At 38.9% G+C, this 27,970-nt stretch overlaps 2 protein-coding genes across 11 annotated transcripts; both read left to right on the top strand.

Annotated features, from left to right (window-relative positions):
* LOC126751474 (serine/threonine-protein kinase D3) lies at nt 1–27,401 on the top strand. 10 transcript variants are annotated; one of them, XM_050461768.1, is made up of 11 exons: nt 1–392; nt 9,760–10,327; nt 18,476–19,132; nt 22,454–22,598; nt 22,688–22,825; nt 22,889–23,070; nt 23,625–24,708; nt 24,777–24,985; nt 25,324–25,669; nt 25,732–25,914; nt 25,982–27,401. In XM_050461768.1, the coding sequence occupies exons 3-11, from the start codon at nt 19,007–19,009 to the stop codon at nt 26,173–26,175; spliced, it is 2,607 nt and encodes an 868-aa protein (XP_050317725.1). In that variant the 5' UTR covers nt 1–392; nt 9,760–10,327; nt 18,476–19,006; the 3' UTR covers nt 26,176–27,401. The 10 variants fall into 10 exon arrangements, with proteins under 10 accessions (XP_050317725.1, XP_050317727.1, XP_050317729.1 ...); XM_050461770.1 differs by having other exon boundaries at nt 9,769–10,327; XM_050461772.1 differs by having other exon boundaries at nt 9,788–10,327.
* LOC126751498 (uncharacterized) lies at nt 14,901–15,740 on the top strand. The gene has a single exon (XM_050461814.1). The coding sequence runs from the start codon at nt 14,972–14,974 to the stop codon at nt 15,578–15,580; it is 609 nt and encodes a 202-aa protein (XP_050317771.1). The 5' UTR covers nt 14,901–14,971; the 3' UTR covers nt 15,581–15,740.
* Nucleotides 27,402–27,970: the final 569 nt, after the last annotated feature.

Consider the following 27,970-nt stretch of genomic DNA (forward strand, 5'->3'; position numbering starts at 1 on the left):
AGACGGCGAAGTGCTGTTGAGCCAGCCAGCTGGGTTGGCGGCTAGCGCGTTCTACGAACACACGGAAAATACATACAAACGCTTCTAACGTTCTTATGTGTGTACGTGTGTGTCTACTATAGCGAAGTCGAATTGAATTTGGACTTGAGATTGAATCGAATTCGTGAATTCAGTATTCCGGCGAACGAATAAACGTGCGAACGTGTACGCCGCGACGAATTTGGCGAAAATAGCAAAGTGAGCTTGAAGTAGTGACTTCTAAGACGTGTGCTATTTATTATAATTTATTTACTATAGATGTGTTTTCCTCACCGCGTGTGTCCCGCATCTGATAAGCCCCACTATCGGACATTATGCGGTCGCTGTAATTAAAGTAAACTTCAATTAGACAAGTAAATTATATTAATTAATGCTCATCGCAGCAAAATGTGTTGTGCCAACAAAAAAAAATATTATTAAGCAGCGTGTTAATGTACAACAAATTAGTGAGTTATTTACAACAACGCGCAGCTGACGAAGCCAAGTGTCTTGGCAGAGGCATCTTAGAGATGTTTGCGCTGGAGAATTACCTAACGACTTGGCGCAATGAAGTGAATTCATTTTCACCTTTTGTGTGCACATTCTTATACATGTACATACATATACACATACAGATGTATACACAAACACACACACCCACTTAATTGCTTACATTTCTAAAACTTTGCAGTAAATATTTAAACGCGATGTGCCGTTTATTTACTATTTAATTACCAACACTTCCTACAAATAATGGAATAAATATTCTGTTTGTGGGAGAAAATAGTAAAAAGCCTAGACCAAAACAAAGCAAATCAAACTAATAAAATTTAACTAAAGTGCAGACATAAATCTAAACAAATAAACAGAAGCAGCTAAATGGTCCGTTGTGGAAAGACCACGACCCTGCAGTAAGTGGCCTAATTGCCCAATCTTCATCTAGCGAAAAAGTTGCGAAAGCGCCAAAAATCGAAGCATTATTTTTTTAAGACCCTTAATCAGTCTTTAAAACATATGCATAAATATGTTTATATTTTTTGAAAACTTTCAATACATATTTATTTCATTATCATATAGATTTTAATTGAAAACCTACCAAAACTTTTTACTTTTTTCTGGTGAATTGTGTTTTATTCCCTGAACAGGGTATATTAAATTTGTCACGAACACCCAGCAGGAAACATTGGAGATTCTATAAACAATATACAAAGGGTGATCCGTTTCGAGGAAACTTCAAATTTAACAGGGAATGATTATTATTATACATTCTTTGGCATTTATTATCAAATGTTGGCCGCGGCTACATAAGTCTCAGATGGTCCACCAGTTGAGGCCACTTTTCGATGACTCGTTGATGTTTTGCTACATGGCCTGTATCGAAGCGGTATCGTACGCATACACTTAAGACTTTACGTATCCCCTCAGGAAAAAGTCTAACGTTGTGATATCACTCAATGTTGGTAGCCAATCTACCGGCCCAAAACGTGATGTTATCTGCTAACAGAAGTGTTCTCTCAATCAATCCAGTTGGGAAATGGCGCTACCTTGTTGCAACCAAGTGTCGCCGAGATCATGACCTTCAATTTCAGTCATCAAATAGTCGGTTATCATGGCGAGATAACGATCGACATAGACGATTACAGTCTCACCGGCATAATTTTTGAAGAAATATAGACCGATGATTTCACCGGCGCACAAACCATACAAAACCGTTCTCTTTCTGAAAGAAATGGCAGCTCTTGAATCTCTTCAGGTTGCTCTGCGTCCTAAATGGGACAATTTTGCTTGTATACGTACCCATTGAGCCAGAAATGGGCCTATTCACTGAGCAAAATTTGCCACGAAAAGGTCGGATCTTTTAGGAACTTTTCAAAAGCCTTTTTTTCTTGCACAAGCTGTATTTTGTAGGCTTTCAATTTAAGATCTCAACATAAAATGAGCCAGGTCGTTCCATACATCAGTCCGAGTTGCTGCGAATGGCGCCGACCCTCCACGGTCTTCGCGTACACTCTCAGCTACGGCTGTTCTATTTTCAACAGCGCGTGCTGGATGTGGTATATTCGGTCGAATAATATCCAATAAGGATATTATCCTATAAGGATAATTCTGGGTCTCAAGATGGGTGATGGTGTTGCGAATAGTACGCTCAGTGGTCGATTATGTTGACCATAAGTTGAGCGGAGCGTCGCAAAGCGTTCTTTACAGACATGAATCGTCATAAAGTTGAACGATTTGTAAACGTTGTTCAGGCGTAAATCTTTCCATGCTGAACAAAAATAACATGACAGCTTCACACGACTTTCGTTTGATCTGTCAAAAATAGGGCATTCAAAAAATTTCCTATACTTAGATCACCCATTATAAATGATCAACGTGAGAAGCTAAGTGGATTTAGCCATGCCCGTCTGTATGTCTGCTTATAAGCAAACTAGTCGCTCAGGTTTTGAGCAATCCTTTTCTCTCCAAGTTGCTTATTTTTCGTTACACTTTTTTTACTTGTAAAGGGAGAGACCAAATTTTTTTTAGCTTTGGTCAGTTTGTACCGCAGGCTTATGCCACGATATTGAAATGCCACAGTGACCACAAAAATTTCCTGCAAGGTCCATATATTCTATATCTCCACATATGTATGTATTTGCAGAGCTAGACAAATACAATTGCGTGACTAGAACGCACACTTGTGTCTCTACACGCTCTACAAGTGAATAAAGTCTGGCAGCCAGTATTCTGCTTAATTACATATAAACTTTATTTTGTATGCAAATAAGTTCATGTGAATATGCATATGCTTGCGAATGAAAATATATAACCATAAGCCGTTGTAACGGATTAGTGAGTTAAAGCGCCATATTTGCCTTTGGGAAGATAGAAAAAGCTTAGACAGCAATTGGGCGGCGTTACATATGGTCCTTTGGGAACCACGCTTCCTAGAACTGTGGATAACAGCGAAGGGTTTTTTATATATTTGCGCTTTCAGGGATAAATTTCCATGGTAATGTTAAGGCTCCAATGTAAAACTAATGAAATACTTTATGCTAATGCGTCAAAAGCGTGAACGCTATGAAAAATATTGCACCTTTTTTGATAAATGGATATTCTATACAGGGATATATTCAAAAGTAAGCGAATAGCTCTACTGGACGCGCTCCAACCCACAATTGATGGATTACCATGCCTTCAGCCGCTTCAAGAGGTCTGACCCCTGATAGCAGTGAATAATAAAATAGCGCAAACTAATTTAATATTAATAAATAATATAGTCAATAAACTGCGTTTGCTGCGTCTAATTTGAAAGCCCCACTAGCGCCACGCTGATATGAGCTGCGCCGCGCCACACGCAGTCTTCCATATGTAAATTACGCAAAATTGTACGCGGCGAATATACGCGCACCAAATACGATGGATTTTGGAATATTATCAGATGTAGTTATGTGTATATGTTTAAGTGTGTGCATGTACATAAATATATACGTATGTATGCAAATGTGCTGATTGTGTATGGAAGTGTTTGCGCGTGTGGTTTGCACGACGATTGGAATGTACATGTTTGTGGGGACTGTGCTAAGCCGTGAACCGCTCCGCTAAGTGCACAAACACACTCGCACACAGTGTAGATATGTATGCAGGGAATGCGCATCATCCATTAATCTATCTGCTTATTTGTAAATGATTTTCGGATTATCAGCGTGTGAGCGGACTGACTAACTAAGCGAGCGTACAACTGTGTGCGGCACAGTGGGCTCGACCCATTCTAATTGTTTGATGGACTTTTGGTGAAACTCAGCTCAGCCACATCCGACAGAATCTTTTATGAATTATTTTAATATTGAGTATTTCACAGAGAATAAGGAGTACTTTGAAGTGCGCGAACTGAGAGAATCCGCTAAAGATATTGGAATTGAAAGTTAGCGCAAATTTTGAAGGCGAATAAATTCTAAACAGCAACCCTGCCCACGATTGTCATTAAAAGCACGTCATTCCTTTATTACTTCAAGCGACTTCTGCTCATTTATATGCAATACTTGGACTTACACATACAGATGAGTCAACATATCTATATTATTTACACATATGAACACACACACATACATACATACATATACATATATCTATTTCATTTATTTACTGAAAATTTTTATGAGAGTGTACAAAGTACCGAATGGCACTAATGGCAACTATAACAACAAAAAGCAGCTTAACAGCAAATGTGAAAGCATTAAACTAATCGCAAAAATAACAAACACAGCCAAAAGCAATAAAAGCGATCCATACATACATACATACATATATGTGAGTGTAAGTATGTGTTGTGTATGAAGACGACTAAAGTGAATAGATTCGAATAAAATAGCGAATCGCTGGCGATAACAAGAAGTAAGCAGATATGACAATAGAAAGAACTGCTGCAACAACAGCAACAATAACAATCGATAACGCTGCTAAAAACCAAAGCAAATAGATAAGTGCAAACAAACGGCCACATGTATGTATGTATTTGCGTGTGTGTGTGTGTGTGTGCAAATTTTGTCACTTCACGGACTGGCATGGCGTATACTTAATGTAAAGCTTCCTGATCGAACGGTGGCACGCAGCAGCGCCTGCGAATGTGAGTGCGTCAATAAAAATACGAGCGTGAGTGCAAACAAAACAAATTACTATAAGAGAAGTGCATGGAAACAGAAGCAGCGTGTGACACATAGCGTTGCGGCGCAAAGTAATGATCCAAACGTAAAGACAGTAAAGTGGAAATAAGAGCATAAGTGAAGCGAAACAAGGCACCTACAAACCAAATATACATATGTATGTGTATGTGTGTCCGTATGTGTGTCTAACCACGCGCAATGCCAACGGCTGACATTCCTTTCAGCACTCGCTCTGTTCGAAGGTCTCGCCGCAGTGCGCTTAGCGTGGGGTAGTGGGGCAGCTTTCTACTAAGACGCTTCTGCTTTTTTACGTAGGTTCAACTAATGACCTCGTTCGATGTCACCGTCGCTATTGTCGCTTTTGTTGTGCTGCGCATTTAATATGCAAGGAGCAATCGTGTGAAATAACGCTGCAAATGGCTCAAATATTTTAGAATTAAGTTTCACAACAAGGATAAGAAGAATACGGTTCAATTGAGTTATGTTGCCAGTGGGAACGTACGTGCCGTATATTCTGCTTTCAGCATTTTAGCGAGAAGTAATTCTATTCCAAAGATGTCAAGCGTTTTGAGAATGGTGGGAAATATGGAGTTCGATCTCCGAGGCCGAGGGCACTAAATGAACTTATACTAAAATTTAATGAATTGAGACACATTACAGCAGGTGTTGCCAGTTCTTCCTAGCCGAAGTAAGGTTACTTAATCTAAGATCTTTTATTATGATCTTCATCTGGTTCGATTAGACAAATTGTTTGGCAATTGTTGTTGTTGTTGTTGTAGCGGCAGAAATCTGCCGAGTTGACAGTCCTCGGTCCAATAAAAATCCGGGTCCATTCCGGTTACGTAGACCCGACTGTCGTGACAGCTGTCTCCCATAGTGGTATATTCTGAACAATATGTTCCCTAATTGTTGCGTTGTCTTGAACAATAATCCATGATATATCTTGTAAAGATATTTAGTCAAATGAAAAAAATCCATACAATGACTTTATTTTGATACAGCAGTTTCTAAGGCAGCTATATTTCATAGTGCTCTGACGAATATGACTAAACAAACTGATATATTCGTGTTAAACGCCCGTTCCATTACGTTTCTAAATACTTCTCCGCTTAACTGCCTCACTGTGCAAATAAAATAAAGTAGAAATATCTACTGTCTACCTGATACCTAAATCTAACAGCACTTTCATACGCTATATAATATCACACCGACGCCTACTGTCGTTTAATCTGCAGCAAATCCTTAGCTTACTATTGACCTTTGCCAATCGCAGCACTCTCCACATAAAACTATTTACAGCTACTCGCATGTGTACACTCTTACAAACTATTTCCAACGCAGGCTCCCTGAACTTTTTTCCTACATCACGTACATACAGTAAGTTTTCAATTCAACTATTCTCGTCGCATCAGAGCAGGGTCACGTATAAATAGCTGCTCCCACTATAGCCTTAACTAAAATTTGTTATTTATATATAAACATTTTATTTATTGACATGAACGCACATATATTAGCTCTTAGAAGAAATAAATCTATTATTTCCATGACTCTGTCCTCTCACGCCAATGGCGAACTTGATTCCAAGAAATGCAATTGGCATCAGAGTTATAATTTCTGCTAATATTCCTCATTTTTCATGAATCCATCTAATGAAATGTTATGTACCGCTATAAGCACTAAGAGCTCTGTCAGGATTAGAAAGGATCTCTCCTAGCCATTCGATACCGACGCGGTTTCAGACAAGTTGACGTCTTATCGCACGACTTCTTCAATCAGAACAGAATATAGAGCCAATGAAATCATCGCATTCGCGACTTTGCTCCAATGTCACTGTTGACAGAGTCCGTTGTGATTTACGTGAGTACCTGCCTGCGAAGGCCTAACCTCACGGTTCTTTCTAGAAGCGCATAGATGAATACAATGGAGAACCAAAGTATGAATGCATTCTGCTCTTATACCTTGGTTCCACTTGGTTCGGGTGGATAGAGACACCCTAGCCGCTTTGATCGGGTACGAGGCCGACCTAAACCCTCTGCCGTACTCTGGGTCCGCAAACCGCCGCAATGCGACTCCACATTGGACAAAATGCCCTGCCTGCATTTAGGTTCAAACCACAGCCACCACGAATCTCCACAAAGGGCCAAGCCCAATGAGCAAATTGGAGTAAACTCATGGGGCTTAACTGCTCCCCGTGGTACCAGGTTATAGTCCCTGGTGAGACTTTGTAGCTTTCGCTACTGCCAGTTGAGCCCCTAAGAACTCAAATGACTGGTGACATTTCTCTCGGAACAAAATGTCAATGTCATTGCATACCAGGAATAAAAAATACAGTGCACAATAAACATTTTTTACGATGAGTATTATTGCACTATATATGACATGGACTATGCTGACATTTCAAGACAAGCCCACAATAACAGACACAGTGCATGTGGACTTAAGTCGCCTCTTACGACAGGCATGCCTTACCACGGGTATATTTTACAGGTCCCTCATCATTTCCTTCCCTGATGTATGATACGTAGGTATCACAATGACATCTGATTAGTCAGGGTTAGAAGTTTTCCGAGAGAATTATTTATGGTGATTCGCGCATATGAAACGACGACTACCGCAGTCATTGGAACGATGAGTTGTACGAGATATGAGGTGACATTGACATAGTTCAGCATATCAAGAGACTATGAGTACGCTAGTTAGGTCGTGTTGTCCTGATAATTGAGAATACTCTAGCTTTAAAAATATTCGAGAGTACCCGAAAATGAAATTTACTGTAGCTTAACCCTAATATTACATATCGCTCCAACACCCTACCTCCTTCAAGCTCAAGACATAATCCGCAGCTTATTTTAAATCGCAATTTCTCTGTTGATTGCGATAATGAGCTCTCCTCCTTCCCTTACCCTTTTTATTTGTGTTATGTCCACAATGAAGAAATATTACAATTGTTCCTTAATGATACTTTTAGTGCGAGACAACATTGTATTTGTAATAGCTTAATGAATACTGCAAAGCTATTAAATCAGTAGTTTATCGATAAAATTAATTCTCAATATTTGCATGCAAAACTGCAAATTCTTTTGTATTCAGAACGTGATTGAAATTTATTTTTATATCGGACAATTTATGCCGTTATTTGTTCCAATCATGCCTTCAATGGTTTTCTGCCAACAATTGCATTCACCACTTGCCTCGTCGAAGCCAACGGCAGAAGACTTCACAAGCAAGTAAACAATTTGTTGTCGGTTTCGTAGCCCAGCAGGAGGCAAATGGCTTGGGTCTTTATATTTTAGTAAAATGCATTTGTTGTCTCATTCAATCACAAACAACAGCATGCGAAGACAACATTTTCAAACTTAGCGCCAAGTTTTCAATTTGCGACGTTGGCAACACTGCTCATGCCGCCGTTTATAGCTTGCAACTATGGCGCAACTAACTGAGTTAGCAGAAGAGCACTGTGGCAGTAGCCAAGAGCGGAAGAGAGTTGAAAACCCCAACAACACACACACATACATTCATAAGTAAATATGTACACGTTCATAGTGTGTGAGTGTGCGTACGGCGCGCCAGCCGACCGGTAGACCAGGCAACAAAGTTATGTGAAACCGACAGAATTGCGGTTTAATTTACATCTAACAACGACTTAGCAAATGCTTAAGTTCTGCTGCACACTCGCTTGCCTACGAGCGTACGCAAGCTGAGCATGAAAGCGAGTTAACGGCGGTAATGAATGCAATGCCAAACGAAAGCCACAAGTAGCAAATGCTTGAAGGAATTTTTGTTGGCGTCATTGCAACTCACCCGTTTCGCTTCCCTACCAAACTGGTACAAAGAATATACTCAAATGCATACATATTTATTTGCATATATGTATGTATGTATGTATGTGCAGCGTAAGTGTAGATGGGCGCCTCTGCCGTATTGAATACATATGAACTTTCGTTGGTTTTACATGCGAATATGGCAAGTGTACATACACACACCCCCTCTTTTTATTTACTAACAATTAACGGATGTAAGAGACTCCGTCGCGAAAGGTGGCAACACAAAGTTTTTATTGCTAAGTTCTATCTTATATAAAATCGCTAAATTAAGCGCTTTAATCTGGTGGGTGAAGCGCTAGTTTTAGTTGCGCTGAAACTTGCCTAGCATATTTTGTCCAATGATTTAAGCTTCAAGCAGAATTCTAGAAATATATAATTGAATACAAATTTCCTTTCATTTTAAATATAAGAATAGCCGCAGTGCTCAAAATTCAATCTCGGACTCCGATAACTCAATAACTAAATTTATCCTATTTTTATTTCATTTATCTTCCCTTTTTCTGAATGTTAGGCCAATCTGATCTTAAAATTTTCAAAGCGTATACACAGCAGGCAAGATCACATGCGGACACTACAATAAATACAATATATTGTATGATTTCAGTGTCTCGCTTTCAGCTTCTGCTGCTTTGCGCTCACATTTTGCTTCCACACTAACTAGTTGTCTTCGATACTTTATATTATTATTTTCTTTTATTTTTTTATTTTGCGGTAAAACGAGTTTTCAAGCTGTGAGTTTGCGTCTCGCTATTTGTTTTGCTTTCTTAACTCGCCTTGGCCGGTTCTCTCATGTGCATACATCAGCCACATCGGCTTACCAATCTAAGCGCGTATTGGTGTTGACTGCTGGCGCAAACTTCTGGCCAAGCAGCCAGGCGCTCGTCATACATTCGTACGTCGTGAACTGAGCTGAGCGGTCGCTTTTGTACTTAACTTGGCTTAACACTGCTTCTATTGCCCGTCGTTGCTTATTCTGCGCTTGGGAGTTGAGGCATTTAATATTTAGCACATGCCTGGCTGTTATTAAATTTCTTTCATTAAAGCGCTGCTTTTGCTAAAAACATAAAAGTTCTGCTGAAAATTCGGAGTGAAAAATAAAGTGAAAACCTCGAAGAGCGAGAAAGTTGTGAAAATAACTGTGCATTAAAGCGTTTGCACACATACTTCCACAAGCCATCAAATACACACGTACATATTTTTATATACATATGTATGTGTGTATGTATATGGATTTTTGTGTCGTCTGTTGAAAGTGTTTGTGTGAGCATTCTCAGCCATTGCAGTGTTTGAATGCACTTGTAGACGCCACGGCCAGCTACCAACGGCACTTACCGCAGCCAACGCCAGGAATATAATGTAAATATTTACATCGGGCTAATAAAAAGTGCTTTAACGGTAGTTTTAATGAGCCAAGTGAACAGTACAACAAAAAAGAGAAACAAAGCTTAAAATAGCAAAGAAAAAGTGAAACAGAAATAAAAAATAAGAGCCACTAAAAGGCCAAGAGCAACAGAATTATTAAAAAAGTACCGTTAGTTATAGCCATTCTGCCACGTGCAGATCGTTGTATATAGCCATTGGCTGTGAAACAAAAACTGAGTGCAACTAAGTGATGCTAAGCATAAGTAAATGAGTGCAATAACAACAACAACACCAACAATTCCAAACAACAGTTAGAATCGGCGATAACAGCATCAGTAATGGTGGTAACAAGCGCATTATCGCTATAGAACCAGCTTACTGTGGCCAAAATACCAACAACAGCGACCACAAAAACAACAACACTCATCCATCTGAAAGACCATCCATCGTTTAATGACTGCAACACAAAAACAATTGCACGTAAGTAATGAGCAATTACCAGTAGAATCAGCTAGCTTGTCTGCTGACCAAACCTCTACTCCTCCAATCCCCTGTACTCGTAAAAACTTGTGCTGGTTGCCATTGCCAATATATTTAAATCGATTCGGGTAACAACAATTGTTATTGTCTCATGCTAAGCGTGTTATTGGCGCTCAGAATCTGTCGTTAAAATTGTAAGTGCTGAAAAGTGTTGTGAGGTTAGATATGAATCTTAAAACATACCCGGTAGGACAGGGTTGGATAAAATACAAGCAGTCTTTTGAAGTGCCAACGTCTATAGTTTTGTTGTAAATTAAATCTCCTAATCTTTCGACAAATAAAACTTTTTATATTTATTTTTTAATACATTGGTGTATTCGAACAATACAATCAGATGCCTTTGTCACTCGCTCTAGGCAATTGTGAGGTTAAGACGGTCGTATACATATCTACGTGCTAAAATTGCAGGCATATTTTTCACCTTTACTTACAAAAAACTTCTTCTTTTTCTTTACTAGCGTAGACAACGCCCACGCGGTAATAGCCGAGTCAACAACAGCGCGCCAGTCGTTCTTCTTTTTCGCTGTTTGGCGCCAATTGTATATTCCATGTGTAGCCAGGTCCTTCTCCAGCAGGTCTTTCCAACGGAGTAGAGATCCGTCTTTTCCTCTGCATCCCTGCGAGTACTGCGTCGAATAGCCTCAGAGCTGAAGGACTTTCATCCATTCGACCGACACGACCTAACCACTATAGCCGCTGTCTTTTTATTCGCTGAACTATGTCAATTTCGTCGCATGTCTCGAACTGCTCATTGTTCCATCGACTGCGATATTCGCCATTGCCAATGCGCAAAGGACAATAAATCTTCCGCACAACCTTTCTCTCGAAAACCCGTAACGCCGGATCATCAGATGTAGTCATCGTCTATGCCTCTGCACCACATAGCAGGTTGGCGATGATGAGTGACATATAGAGTTTGATATTTGTTCGTCGAGAGTGGACGTACTTCTCATTTGCCTACTCAGACCGATATAGCACCTGGTTTTTTTTGTTAATAGACACAATTATCTACATATGACTTCGAAGTTATGACGTGGGAGACAAGTCACGAGTGGGACGACTGTTTGTTTGATGACAGGAGATATTTCGTCTTTCCCTCGTTCACTATCAGACCCATTTGCTTCGCTTCCATCTCCAGTTTGGGGAAAACAGAACTAACGGCGCGGATGTTGAGGCCATTGTTATCAATATCATCGGCATACGCCAGCAGCTGTACACTCTTATAGAAGACTGCACCTGCTCGATTACGTTATGCTGCTCCAATTATTATCTACAGCAGCAGATTGAAGAAGTCGCACCATAAGGAGTCGCCTTGTCGCTTACTGTCTTGCTTCCTTATAAATAAAATATACATAGTGTTGACATTGGCTCGAAGCACTACCTAAGAAGAATATTCAGAAAGAACCAAAGAAGAAGGAAAATATTTGTTGGCCGTAGAGTTTGGTTCTACTTGTTCTTACGCATCCTTTTCCCCTTTATTCTGTGTCTAAGCATAGAATGATTATTGATATGTATATAGTATTATATAATTTTGCTTAGTAAAAATCGACTTCATCTCGTCCTATTGGGATATAAGTGAATATAATATATATTTTTATGAGAGTACATAATTTATTTTTTTTTCTTTTGTCCTGCTCAATTTTATGGCGCAAAACTCGCCATCTCTAACATCATCCAACTTATAGTATATGTCAAATTCTTGGCTCCAACTTTATTGTATTTGTATTTTATACTGTTTTTTTTATAAATTTTGGCTTCAACTTCTCTTCTTTTCGCTCAACTTTTCGCTATTTATGTGCGAATTTTTCACAGTTCAAAAGTTGGCTGACATTTTTTGCGTTCCACATTAAGTCACCAGACGCCAAATGTGGACACCAGAATGCGAATGAGAAGCGTCGCAGACACGGAGAAACATTGTACGCAACACTAGAAGGTATTTTAATTGCTGCTTCTGTCAACATTGCGTCCTTTTACAGCGCTAGCAACTTGTTCCATACATAAGTATAAGTATGTGTGAGTGGTCTGAAACCTTTCGCATGTCGTATAACTCTTGCCCTTACGAGTAGCAGCCGATCAGCTCGTGCGCTTTATATCCGCAAACGGAAAACCACAGCGCCAAACTCTTGCTCTGCTTTGCGGCTGGAAAGCTGTGATTCAATTGAAAACTGAGCCCCGCACTTACACTCAAGCACTGTCTGTGTAATTACAAGCACAGCGCGTCTAGTTGCTCTGGTTTCACCTTTCAAGAGCAGTCACCGCCAGCAGCCGCAAGAGAAACAGCAACAGCAACAGCAACAATCTCGCATTATCCATCGATACACCTACTTAAAAATTTAGAAAGCTGTTTGTGATAATTTTTTTGGTTTACTTACATTTGGTTTGCTCTTTGTAGGTTCTTCTCAGTGCGGCTGCTCGACTCTTCAACCGCCCGTTTCATGGTCTAGCGCACTGTCCGCTAAGCAATTTTAAGTTTTTTTTTCTTTGTACTTTTCCAGTTAAATTACTTTTGTGTGGTATGCTGTTAACTGCCTTATTTAGGGCATTCTTTTGTGCGTTGACTTTGGTGCCGTGAACGACATTGCCTTTTCATTTTGGTTTGAGAGTTTCAAAGTTTGAACGCGGGTCACAAGTGCTCTGAAGCCAAGGTCGATTTAGTGGTTAAATGGCACTTGCTGGTGATACCATACACTTTTATGGAGAGGAGCTTAATGAAGAGTAGTTTCGCGGATACAAATAACACTTTACAATGGAGATGTATGTATGTAGGTATGTATAAGGCTTTTCAGAAAAATAATTAAAGAAATTCGGATAAAAACAATTCTGGAAAGAGGAACGAAGAGGTTCAGATCACCTTCCACCACCCAATGAAAAGATGACCAACGGTCGAAAAACAAATCAAAAGTTGACAAACTGTCGGCGTTTTAAAAAAGTTTACTTTACAAAATCTTTGGTCGTTTTTATTTCGACTGTTAGATCATTTTGTGGAGAACTATATATAATAAGAACATTCAAACAATAGGTTTGTTACGAAGGCATGAATCTCAAGAACTATTTGAGATAACGATTTAAGAATTAGAAATGGTTTTCTCAATATCTGGTTAGCAACCATTTGACAGTTAAGTCTGGAAAACTTTACCGAAAAAAGGGTTAGCGTCTAACCAGAACATGAAATGACAGCTGTCAGTTATAAAATAAGCATAGATAGATCTCAGATGAGGAAGCTGTTACGGCAAATAACACAAATCGACACGGTCTCTTTGTCCTCATCACCCTCTCGGCTAAGAAAATCGGTTTGAGCAGCAAAAATAGTCTTCGTCTGAACATGCACATACAAGGCTCATGACGGATCAACAGTTTTGCGAGTTCACAATGCTAATTTTGTCAACTATTTACCTTAAGCGTTCACAATAATCAAACTATCTGTAGGTAAGCTAACCACAACTTTGTCAAAAGGGTTATGTCAAGTAAAGCTACCAGCGGTTAAGTGTAATAGTAACCAGACATTGAAAAATCCGCCCTTAGTATATTTTATTTAAAGAAAATATGAAAAAACAGTTATATTTTTAATTTCACACTTGGTATGGCCCTTAATACCCCTATATGGCATCTACAGAACGAAGCATTTTCCCGTCAGATTTCAAAAGAAATTTGGAAAATGTAAGTTTTTCTCTCCTTTTTCAATATTATTATTTTCTTTATTAGTGCTAAACATTATATTTTCTATAAACTTTAAAATTTTACAATGTTCAGTATGTATTGTGTGAATGCTTAAGAAATATGGGAATTTCCCGTAGCGCCATGCTAGAAGGAAATTGTTACCTTAACACTGCAGTTACACGATCTAGAACTTGCTTTCAACACAAACTACTAGTCAAAATTGATTTAAATTGACAGCCTTAACCAATAATAGTTTCAAGATATCGTCGTCATGGAAGCAGTTAAAATTTGGAAAATTTTGCACGAAATTAATAATATAATAGAATGATATATTTACATTTGGACATCAATCTATGAATACAAAGAAATATTAAAATTCTCCACAAATGCATGTCCTCTTTGAAATTACTTATGTGATCAGCTGTTTTAACTTCATCGTCAACTCGCTATACGACTTAAATGGAACAATTGATATCAGGACGGGCAAGTTTTTGCCATTCCTCTTCACACACTTTTCTCAAAATTCTAAAAACTTCATATATTCGAGTGAAGAATGCTAATTTTGTATCCTTATTCGTCATGCTTGCTTATTACATTCCAAAAATTCAATTCAAATATTTTCAAAATAATAAAAGGACTGTAACGAAGAGAATACACAGCGGCCATGAGCAGTTTTTTCTTTGCTAGTCGGCAGTTCGCTATCAAAGTGAGAATTGCCGCAACCAAAGTATTTACATATGAACGAGTACTTAACTCAAAGAGACTTGCATTCAGTGGATATGGCAACACTGTAATCATACAGTGACAACGAAAGTATTATGTTTGACAGTTCTACATTTCAATTTCAAAGTATTTGTTTTTTGTTTAAGTCCTGTGGAGAACTGTTGATACATCACTTTATAAATATTTACAGAAGTAAAAGTTGAAATGATAAGAAAATCTCTGACGGAAAATGATGCAAGGCCAAATGATAGAAGCATGGAGTTGTCTGCATCCGAAATAAATACTTCCCGCCTTCAGTGTTCTCAATCCTCAGTGTCAAGTGAAAGTGATCTGTCATTCTCATTATCAATTGAGCGAGATTTAGATGCACTTCTAATCGATGACGAACTTCCAGCATTTGAAATCAGGCTTATATCACCGCTTGGCCGTACTCCTTCACCGATAGACACCAACGCAGAAGATTTACAAACACCAACGCGTCTTCCGCAGGTAGATGATGATTCTACACCTAATGCCTGCCAAAATACGGATTTTGTTGCTCTCCACGAAATCAACGCATTGATAAGTCCACCAGCTGATAATGAAGAAAGAAGAGAAAGCCTAAGCCGATGTAATAGCCTCGAGACAATATTTGAAGGTGTATTCCTAAATACCCCTCCTAAGAACGCAAGCAATATACGCAGAACTAATTCAATGCGGAGTAATATTATCGAAAAGAATTTTATTAGTAGAATGAACACTGACAAAGAAAACCAAATACCAAATGTCATTGATTCAAATAGTTCATCCAGGAACAACTACCAGCCCAAATAATATATTCCCGACGCTAATGTAAAGTAATGTACGAATTATTTAAATGTTTTAATAAAATGCTTCCTAAACTAAAGATAGTAAGTTATACCGCTAATTAAAATAAATGTAACTCCAATATTATTTGTAAAAATAAATAAGTACAATAGATTTATTATTTAAATACTACATATTTTTAATTTTAAATGTCGACGTAAGGGTAAACATGATTGCAGATTGCATTCTTCTTGTTGTGCCTTACATTTTCTAAATTTCACATAATTGTGAAATAATTCGTTAATTATTCTAAAACCAAACCTTGGTTTAGAACATTTTGCCATTTATAAATACTGAAATACAAAATTACATAAAACAAGAAAGAACGTTAAGTTCGGTTGCACCGAAGCTATAATACCCTTCCTAAATATAAAAGAGACCACGGTGAAGATATCAAATGAAAAGCTTTCCACACAAGGACTTGATTTTGATCGTCCCTGTTGTTGCTGTTGTAATGGTTAACTAATCCCTGTTCGGGTGTAAGGTTCGGGTTGGTTGTCATCGAAGCCATCTAACAGTGGGCCCAGGAAACATGCTCTTTTAACGCGATCGCACCATTGAGAGAGGAGTGTTTGAGGAGTGGGGTTTGCCGGGCATGCAAAGAGGAGGAGAGGTTCTAGATAAGTAAGGATTTAACCGCCTACAGTATCCAGAATGAAGTTGCGTAAAGGTCACACTAGATTCTCGTGCCAACTCAAGCTCTACGGCTGCTGGTTTGACTCCAAGTACGCCATTCACTGAGAGGGAGTCGGAATGAAACACCTAAAATCTAAGGGTCACTCGCAGTCGGAATTTTAACGTCACCGACCATATTATTAAGATACAGTCTGTACTATTTCGTTCATTTCGTGAATATGGTTGCTGTGGATTTAGTGGGGGAGAATGTCAAGCTCCTTGCAGAGATGAAGCGAGAAAGATCGGAGAGAAAGTCGTTTACTTTCGAACTCGTGCCATCGGGACTAGTTTACATATGTACTATGTACATACATGCAAACAATCGGATTAAAAAATGTTTATTTTTATTCATACGCACTTTTGTGTTTCTTATACCGTCACTCAGTTTGTTTCTAGTAAATTTTTATCATTCCTTAGAAGATGTCTGCGAAGCACACAACTAACTTGTATACATACATATGTATACTTGTGGTTTTGCAGCATATGTATGTATGTTTATATATTTATAACTAGTTCTGTGGTTAAAGAAACCATGCTCGCCTGGGAGCCGTCTGAGGTTTATAGATCAAAAATTGAAATATTCGCAGCCGTTGAAAGAGATACTGACAATTTTCTAAAAAGTAATTACATACATATGTATGTATCTACATATATGAAAATTAATGTGTTATACGTAGATACTTTATACATATATACATAAGTCGAGCATCAATAAAAATAAATGTACATTCATTGTTTGCGTATGTATGTACATATGTATGTGTATGAGTAGCACATTGGTATTCAATTTGTATACCGGCTACAAGTGACTTAGTCATCAAGCCGGAGATTGGAATTTACCTGTTTTATTCGTTTGACGGAATTTTTAAATAGCAACGAGAATATTGCAAGAGAATGTGATCAATAAACGCTAGCTTAAAGCTACTTAAATACATATGTATGTTCATACACATATCCATGTATATGATGAAATTTGCCAAATCAACTTGCCCGCATCAAAAGCGTTATAACGAGCTAAATTGAAAATTTTTGTAAATTGTTAATTAGCTTCGGTTATTCAATAGGCAAAATGGATTAATGGCAAATTATACTACTTGATAGAATTAAATTAAAGATATTTCGTTGGACAAAACAGAGGGATTTTAATTACATATAGAGATCATGTAAAAATATTTTTATTTTACTAAAAGATACACTAAACTACACCGCTGAAATACTTACAGATATGGACTGGGATCCACATATTTGGTATCTGGGTTCTTGAAAAGTTATAGTTCGATTTCGACAATTTTTGGCCGTAAGATGAAACATCTTGAGGGTTCTATTTGTGCAAAGCTTTATTCGGATACATTGAATGTTTCTTGATGAAGGATCAGATGGAATTTCAATCTGATTTCGCCCACCCATGAACTCATCCTTAGTTTTTTGCCAAGGAACACATGTAGAAAGTTTCATTCTTCTTCTTCTTTGTTGACGTTGACACAGCTTACGCGGTTTTAGCCGAGTTTGCATCAGCGCGCCAGTCGTTTTTCCTTTTCGCTGTTTAATATCAATTGAAGATTCCAAGTGTATCCAAGTCCTTCACCACCTGGTCTTTCCGATGGAGTGGAGGTCTTCCACTGCCTCCCCCGGCGGGTACTGCTTGGAATACTCTCAGAGCTGGAGTTTTTTCATCCATTCGGACGTCATGACCTAGCCAGGGTAGCCGCTGTCTCTTAATTTCCTGAACTATGTCAACGTCATCGCATATCTCGAACAGTTCAACGTAACATCGAATGCGGTATTCGCCGTTACCAATGTGCAAAGGATCATTAATCTTTCGCAGAAATTTTCTCTCGAAAACTCGTAACGCCGACTCATCAGATGTTATCATCGTCCATTCCTCTGAACCAAATAGCAGATAAGTGCCTTGTAGAGTTTGGTTCGTCGGGAGAGGAGTTTACTTCTCAAGTGCCTAAAGATAACATCCTACAAATATAAGACATATAGTACATGTATACAGAGAATAATAGCTTCATAATGTGTATCAGGATACTGAGCAAGAAAAATAATTCCAAACTCATTATATTCATAACCATAAATACTCATATACATATGTACATATGTATGTATACAGCAACATCCCACCTCCCTACACCATTTAACTGCGTAACTAATATGAAAATACGTTTATTTCTTTTCTTTTAGGGAAATTCATAAATCAAGCGAAGTAAATATTTGGAAAGCAACAGTAAACAACAGCAAAATATATAAGCAGCACTACGCAACCTAACTTCAGAGAAGTGGAGCCGCCGCCAAAGCATTATCTGTCAACAGACAACGACCAGTCCAGTCCAGTACAGTTATATATTTGGGTCATTCATTGAAACAAGCCATCCACTTAACCACTTAAAGCGGTCATACTGAACGGTTATACACCCAAAAAGACTTGCTACGCAACAGGCCCACCCCCAGAAGAAAAATCATTTACATACACACCGACACAAGTACAAAGGAACGCAGAACAGGGAAAGTACATTTACCAGTCGAGCCAAAGCATCAGGCTAATCTCAGTTTCTACATTATTGTTGTGCCACAGGAAAAGTGTTCACAGTTGCACTGGCGCACTACAGACAACACTTCAATAGCACCAACAACCACAACAACGCCCCCAATTTCGTTGCCGGCGGTAGTGGTTTTGGTGTCGGTGCTGGGGCGGGCGCTGGAGTGCCCGTTATTATGGAAGGCCCCGAGGTGACTTTCCTCTTTCAATTTGGCAGTTTGCGCGATGCTGTCTCTGTGGCCGCCAGCAGTTTGACGCTGAAGTCGCTTAAGGACTTAGCATGTGAATTTATCAATACAAAGGTGAGTTCGTTTCGCTGGCGCTTGCCCAAGCGGCCGTGGGCTATACGTAGCATGTAATTTGTGTCGAGTTAAAATTTGCATAAAGTTTACGATCTGACTTGTCTCAAAAACCACACCTTCGGGTTAAATTGCTACTTCCCCTTCCACATACATATGATTGTGTGAGAATGTTGAGGAGATGTGCGTGGCGGCCAACTGAGGTCCTTATAGTTTTGTTGATAGATTATTAATATCTGTGGTAATGTTCTAATTAAACTCATTAGGTTATTGCTGAATGCTATGAGCGCAGATGAGGATAAGCCCTATCTTATCTTCTTAATGTACACGTGTGCATGTATACATTTTTAATTTTCACACTTCTCATACTCCATTATTTGCCATTTTACCTCCTGACATGTCTCAAAGTCATCATTTGCGCTTGAAAAGATGATGAAACAGCGTTTGACAAAGCATTTAATTTTCGAGGAGCTCAGTTGCAGCATAAATATTTCATAGCTTCGTATATAAAGTTTATGGGTGGCAAATAAATTTCGCAACACGAGTGTTCATCTCCCCATGCTGGCGCTACATTTATGTACTGCCATAAATCGAACACGTAGGAACATAAAATATTTACAGAAATATTTTGTGCGTTCTGTGTGTATGTATGTATATTCCCTGTGACCTATAAATCACAAGCCCTAAGACCTTAAATGCAATATTTTCACAAGTAATTTTGGATTCGAAAATTACTTAGATCCCTCAGCTCAGCTTTTACATATTCTCGTGTGAAAGGAAAAATGTTACGCTCTTAAATTTGCCTGCAAAAGAGAATTAAAAAAAATATTAAGCACTTTTTCGTAAATATCTCCTCTTCTAAGACACGATTGATAATCCTTTTATATCGTTGATTTTCCACAGAACTCGTATAAAAGGATAAATCAATGAGAAAGATGCGCCACGAAAATTAGTCACGTCTAAAATAAAATCGATCTCTAGACAAACTCTCTTTGAGTAACATGAATGATAGAATGTGACATAAGGTCTCCAGTTAAACTAACAACTTATTGATATTTAGATAATAAACCCGGATTTTGAAATATACTTCTATTTAAGGAGAATACTATCTTATATTATATACCTACTATAGATCACAGTAAAATCTCAATAGGAAAATAGCTGTCCCATGCACGACCGTCTTTCCTTCGTCACACTCCAAGCAGGCCGACCAGCCCTTTTGGACGTCGCCCTCTAGTTTGACCGTCTTACCGCGAGTGTCACGTGCCCTCCGCACATTAATTGCCACGCACTAATTTTATTACAGCATATTTGCCGGACGTCAACGAACATTTCGCCACCACTGACTTTCGCAATACGCAGCTGACCTTTCCACAATGTACTTATTTAATTCGATTTGCTACACATTCAATTATTTATAACGGGGGATATGGTGCTCGGTTTTTATTCAACACATGCGTACAAACATAAATACTTGAGTCTGACATACATATACATAATTTATGGTATATGTATATGTATATAGAAGTCTGCTATCAAAAATAGCGCTGCATGTTGGGACGTGTTTGTAGGAGTAGCATTCGCTTTTAATATTAATTTCGATTCGGATAAAAGTGGAATGCGGTCTGAATATTGCATATCATCAAAGTAATATCATAATTAGAAATGACATGGGATTTTTGTGGCAATGTCACATGCTGATGGACTCGCAATATTGTTGCACTTATCCAAATGGGCAGGCTTATTTATTTACGCGTGAGTTCCAGTGGAAAATTATTATAAACGATAAATGGACAGGGGTTAAATGCACCCATTTTGTTTGGTATCAAGTATTTAGACGACCTACATATGTATAGTATGTATATGATGATAATTTTGCTGAAATAGAGCATTGCGTAGGACCCTTATTAATAATGCGTTATGATGATTAAAGGCTGATAATGTAGTCACTGGGCTCCGTAATACTCTCAATTTGTTAACGGTATTCATATATGCTGTATTAATTATTTAGTAAGTGCATCGCATTGCAAATTATAAAACACCCTTAATTTTACCTACATATGGTCTTAGAAGTGACAACGGACGAATTACCTAAATGATTTCTTTTTTTAACTGATTAAGTAATAGGAATATGGCTCCGGTTTGTCGGCCTTTACGCGATGAAAATACATTAGTGTTCAGTAAAATAAACCATTTGGTTGGATTCTCATATAAAATTAGTCCGACTCTGTCAATATATTAGAATTATACAGCCTGTGCTCCTTCACTTCTCATATGACCGCAGTTATTGCCAAAGTACAGAGCCGCAACAAAATCCTCAAGTCGCTAGCCGGCAGCGCATGGGGAAAAGAAAAAGAAACGCTGTTGGCAACATACAAGACAATCGACCGGCCAGTCTTTAACCTTCACGTTCCAATATACTCGCTTGGATGCAGATATGCCAGAACACTGCAATCCGGACTATAAGGGGAAGCAGTTTCTACTGGGATGATTTCGTAGAAACCACCTTTGCAGTTGCCTGCTTGAAGCGGAACCGCCTCCTAGCAACTTCAAGAGGTCCTTCCGTAACTACGTAGACGACATAAGACAATATGCCGACCAGACTTCACCATAAACACATTCACCGACTCCCTCACAGTTAATGGCGTACTTGGTGTCAAACCACCACCCATTGCAGACGACGATTTTGAGAATCGAGAGTGACCCTACCGCAGCTCCTTCTGAATACTGTAACAAGTTAAACTCCTACTTATCCAGAATATACCCCGACATACCAAATATGTGTCTAGCATGCAACGATTCCACGCATGATTCTAACCACGTTTTTGCATGCCCAGCTAACCCTACACATCTGACATCCATCTCCCTATGGTCCGACCCTGTCAAAACTGCACGTTTCCTAGGCTTTCCGTTGGATGACCCCGATGACAACTTATCTGAACCTTACCACAAGAATGAGGACTAGATAACCGTTATAACAACAGCATATATACGGAACAGGACGAACCCAAGCTTTGTCAGCATGGCATCAGCCTTAAAACTAGTTGAGAAAGTGTTTTTCTCCATATTTCCGGTGGACTGTAAACTAAATATGTGGTCCCAATGAATGAAATGAAGTTTTTACCGAACTTATCGGTAAAGTGCGGAATATCTCAATGCAATAAATTACTTACGCTACACGTAACATGATTCGGTCCAAAAATTTAGTTTTATCGTTGCATTTCTTCCCAAAATATCGTATATTTGGCTGGGCCGAACTTAAATCTACACAACTTCATTTTACATTTCTCATTCATGATTATTATCATAATTGTTGTTTTTCAGATACCCGACAGTGGTTTGACACATTTACCAGAGCGTGTACTACTTTTCCGTCATGACTACAACAGTCCAAATGTCCTGCACATTATCAACTCGGCTTCGGAAGTGGTCGACGAGACTTTGGTAGAAATTGTACTGACAGCCAGCCGTAAGTACAGTTATTTGAATAGATTAGAAGTTTCAGCTTTTGCGAAACGAACGATTGATTGTCATGTGTCCTTTTCCCAACTCACACAGCCATTTTGTATCCCACATCGGAAATGCCAACGCTAAAGCCACACACGCTCAATGTACATTCGTACAAGGCGCCAACATTTTGTGATTTCTGCGGAGAAATGTTGTTTGGCTTGGTGCGCCAAGGACTCAAATGTGATGGTGAGCTTGTTGTTTTTACAGAAAATACAGAATAACTTTCAATTTATTTCTCCTGCTCAACAGGTTGCGGCCAAAACTACCATAAACGCTGTGTGGTGAAAATACCCAACAATTGCAGTCGCCCGAACGATTCAACCTCGAGACGATCGTCGGCCTTACAGCCGCCACGCAGTCCTTCTGGTGGCTCAACACAATCACTAATCTCCAACGAAGACCAGGCGCGAAGCGATGGCGGCAGCTCACTGGTAAAGCGAATGTCAGATCTGATGAGCGATATAATTAAGAATTAGACTGTTAGCTGAGAGCACTAGTAGAGAACTACAGAAAGCAGTCGAAAGCTTAGTAGAATAACACTTAAAGACTAAACTATTTTAACATTGTAAAATGGTTTCATTTGTAATTTAATATATACTATACACTTAGTTTCTAGTTGGTGTGGGTTAGTTTAGAATACGATCGAATACTCTCTCTCATAGCTATGACATATCACGAGAAAGATGAAGATTACGCTACTGCGATCTGGTTTAGAGCATTTACAAAAGATTTATACAAATAATTATTTTATACTTTTTATTATTCAATATTATATAATATAAACAAAGACATTTTATACGAACTTTGCAAAAAATCTCAATAAAGTTATGAACATTAAATTTATTTGTTGCCTTTTGATTTATCGTTTCATTTTTGCAAACGTAAATACTCTACGCCAGATCACTTAGTGAAGCTTAAAAACGCAAGATCTTGTTCTAATCTACTTTCAATTCTTTATTTCCCACCACTTTTGTGATACCTTTAGAGTGTTCCGCATTATCGCAGTCACAGTCGCTCTCCGTCCTCAAGTAGCCGAAATGGCACCCACGGCAGCAATCATTGCCTCGGCGCCAACATTTCCATGTACACACCCACGTTTGCTTACGCCGAAAAAATACGCATACCGCACACCTTCATGGTGCACACTTATGGCATACCGACCGTCTGTCAATACTGCAAGAAACTGCTGAAGGGTCTGTTTAAGCAAGGTCTGCAATGTAAGGATTGTCAATACAATGCGCACAAGAAGTGTTTAGACAAAGTGCCACACGACTGTACCGGAGAGCGACAGTTACAAGCCAACGATTATGCGGACAACACGCCCACACATGGGCATGCAGCGAAAGCGGGTGACAACTTCTTTCGCGAAGAGTTCGATGATAGTGATTTCGAAGACAATCCGTCGCCAAGTGCTAGCGGTGGCTATATGGGTAGCGCGGCTCAAAGGTATGGCACAGCGACTGCTGGAGCAAAATCCGCGCGTTCAGGGGTGCCAAAGACCACAACGAATGCACACAATTCGCCACCGGAACTGGTTAATGGGCTGGTTGGGAGCACGGATGGACGTAGCGCCGGCGAAGGACAGTCAATTGATGGCCAATCGGAGCAATCGAGCTCCTCGTCATCGCCCAGTGCCAATATACCTTTGATGCGTATTGTACAATCTGTGAAGCATACAAAGAAACGTGGCGGCCAAGCCATCAAAGAGGGTTGGCTAGTTCACTATACTAGCTTAGATAAAACAGTGAAACGACACTATTGGCGCTTGGATTCGAAGACGCTAACGCTGACGCTATTCCTCTCGGAACAGGGTAGTAAATATCACAAGGACATACCGCTCTCGGAAATCCAAGGTATAGACACAAATCGTGATTTGCGCGTAGACAACAACTATTGCTTCGAACTTAAGACCGCTACGATCAGCTATTATGTGGGCCAAGATCCATTGGTGGGCATACGTGAAGAGCAAGCGGTAAGACTGCCACCGTCAGACAGCGGAATCGGCTCCGACATTGCCAAGAGCTGGGAGACAATCATCAGACAGGCCTACATGCATGTAACAAATACACGTAAGTCCAACCGCTCAGACAAGAACTTTTATGCATTTACTACAAGGTTTAGTTTGGTTTGTCCACAGAATGCTGCGAATCTGAGGAAAACGTGCAGGATATGGGACAGCTGTATCAAATATTCCCGGATGAAGTGCTTGGCTCGGGTCAATTCGGTGTTGTTTACGGTGGTGTTCACAAAAAAACCAAACGCGAAGTGGCCATTAAAGTGATTGATAAGTTGCGGTTTCCCACCAAGCAGGAAGCACAACTCAAAAATGAAGTTGCCATATTGCAGGTTAGTTACGAAGATGAATACTTCCATTAAGTTTTAAGTAGGCATAGAGTTTGTCTTCATGGAAAGAAGAGTGCAAAAAAGGCCAAGGTTGTGCATAACTGTTCACTTTATTAAATTCTGAGTGCTTAATGGTGTTAAATGATAATCCTGGTCGCTATAAGAATCCGGGTCCGTTCCTTGGACTTGGAGTTTCAACACCTTATCATTCATTTTCGTTAATTCGAAAGTCGATATTTTAAAAAAACCGGCCTCTCTTTTCTGAACGTATTTACGTCTTTTACGTAAATTTAGTCCTTTCTATTAAATATTTGTGAATAATAAGGAATTTTTTCTTGCAGAACATCTCACATTGTGGTGTTGTGAATTTGGAGCGCATGTTCGAGACGCCTGAACGCATATTTGTCGTGATGGAAAAGCTTAAGGGTGATATGTTGGAGATGATTCTTTCGCACGAGCGCGGACGGCTCAGTGAACGAGTGACGAAATTCCTCATTACACAGATACTCATAGCGCTAAAGCACTTGCACAGCAAAAATATTGTGCATTGTGACTTGAAGCCGGAAAATGTCTTGCTCTCCTCCGACGCCGAATTTCCACAAGTCAAACTGTGTGATTTCGGTTATGCCAGAATTATTGGGGAGAAATCATTTAGGCGCTCAGTTGTGGGAACACCAGCCTACTTGGGTGAGTAACATATGAGCTATTATCGCCGGTCGTTTTATGTGAGTTTTTCGTTATTTTAACAGCGCCTGAGGTGTTGCGCAACAAGGGATACAACCGCTCACTGGATATGTGGAGTGTTGGTGTTATAATTTATGTCAGTTTGAGCGGCACGTTCCCCTTCAACGAGGAGGAGGATATAAATGATCAGATCCAAAATGCCGCATTCATGTATCCACCAAACCCATGGAAGGAGATCTCCTCTAATGGTATGCAGACAGTGCTCTCTCCAAATATCATGTGTATATGTATATTAATACCTTCTTCATCTCTCAGCCATCGATCTCATCAACAACCTGCTGCAGGTTAAGCAGCGGAAGCGCTACACGGTCGACAAAAGTCTACAGCACTATTGGCTGCAAGACAAGCAAACCTATCGCGACTTGCGTAATTTGGAGGGTCAGGTGGGCACACGTTATCTAACGCATGAGGCGGACGACATACGGTGGGCCAGCAGCGGTGACATGTGACCTGTTGATGCAGCGACCGATGATGCTGATACGCAGGAAGCAAACCACGAAGACAAAGTGCAACCAGAAGAGAAACACCAACCGCAATTTTCACAATTATCAGTCGGTGAGCAACAACGGCCACGCCAACGTCAAAAGTCATCCATAGAACAACAACCACAACAACACCAGCACATCGACGCTGATGCTTGTGGCTGCCGCAGTTTACCCAACACGCCAAAGGTGGAAGCTATCGGCGATAAGGCCATCAAATGGATGCGCGGTCATCTGTGTCGGAATGTGAAATGAGATTTATATACAAACACACATACATACACAAACAAACAAAGTAGTTACACAAATTAAAAGTGTATGAATATGAAATCCAATTTGAAAATCCTTAGAAAAAGCCATGAAAACAAAAGAATTTTTAGTGAATATTTATAGAAATTACTAAACTAACTACCACTACATATACACGTACATACATAATACGCATATACAAAATTCTCTAAAGTGCCCAATAGGCGAATTTGTTTCTTTACAAATTTATCTATAACTAACAAATGAACAAAATGTCGAATGAACGAATTATGCGAGTATTTACAGGACATATTGCTCTAATTCTGAATTACTAAGTGTGCTAAGCCAATTATATTATTATTTTTACCTCAAGAACTGGACTCTACGTAGCTTGATTATACATAATACCGTTAGTTAACGGTAAACTTTGATTCTAAAAATATTTGTCTCACTTGTTTCTTTACTTTCTTAGATTAAGACACATTTTCGGCAATGGAGCATATGCACTGTAACTGTAAATGTACATTATATATATAGAATTTTCCTCTAAACCGTACCTTTCTCGATTTTCGTATGGAATTGTAATTGACTTTTACTTAATATAGAATAAAAAAGGAAAATAATTAAATTACACTTATAAATAAATAAATACATTTAAATATTAATGGTGACGCCAAATAACGGCAAATAAATTACAAATGCTTACAACAACTGAACCATAGTGCTAAATTTTTTCTCCACAATTCTATACACCAATCCCATAAAGGGTTAGATAATGCCAACATAATAGATTAACATAAAAAACATAGACTCTATGCTATATACTCTATGTACAATTATTACGATCGCTAAGATCGGTCTTATGATATAATGTGTTATTAGTATGATGCGCATCTTTATTTTTCGAAATAAATATTGGATATTTGCAATTAAGCAAAATGTAATCGTTTGTCGTTTTTGCAGTAAAATTACCGAAATTCAATAAGAATAATGCCTAGATATTACTTTAGACTTGCCTTAAGTTGTTACACGGGTTTACAGGTTTCAAAAAATTTCGGTATTTTTTTTATCTTATAAAATTCTACAACACCTCTAAAAATTGTTCTAAAATTTCAAGTTGATCCGAGTAATAGTTTCGGAGATACAGCCTTGAGAAGTTGTGCGTTCGAGGCTAGCTAGGCAAAGCTAACCGTCTTCAAACTCGTTTTCTCGAAACAGTGTTCTGTCGGTTGCCAAGATTTCTCGAGATCTACTCAACCAATCTTCATGAAATTGCACACAGGTCTTTGAATATAATTACAAAGTACAACAGCTAATCTGGGGGGTGAGAAATTCCAAGTCAGGGTGAAGGTACTAGGTCAGTATAGTAAAACCCTCAAAGGGTTTGGCGTTCGTATGTGTCAGTTGTTTTTTATGCCCTTTTAAATTTTTTCCTTATCTTGATGTTTTTTCGCTTAGTTGTAACATTTTGGCAACAAAAAAAAAACTACGTTTTTTCATTTTTTTGTAAAAA

Source organism: Bactrocera neohumeralis, chromosome 2 (assembly GCF_024586455.1).
Source record: "Bactrocera neohumeralis isolate Rockhampton chromosome 2, APGP_CSIRO_Bneo_wtdbg2-racon-allhic-juicebox.fasta_v2, whole genome shotgun sequence".
Taxonomy (NCBI): Eukaryota; Metazoa; Arthropoda; class Insecta; order Diptera; family Tephritidae; genus Bactrocera; species Bactrocera neohumeralis.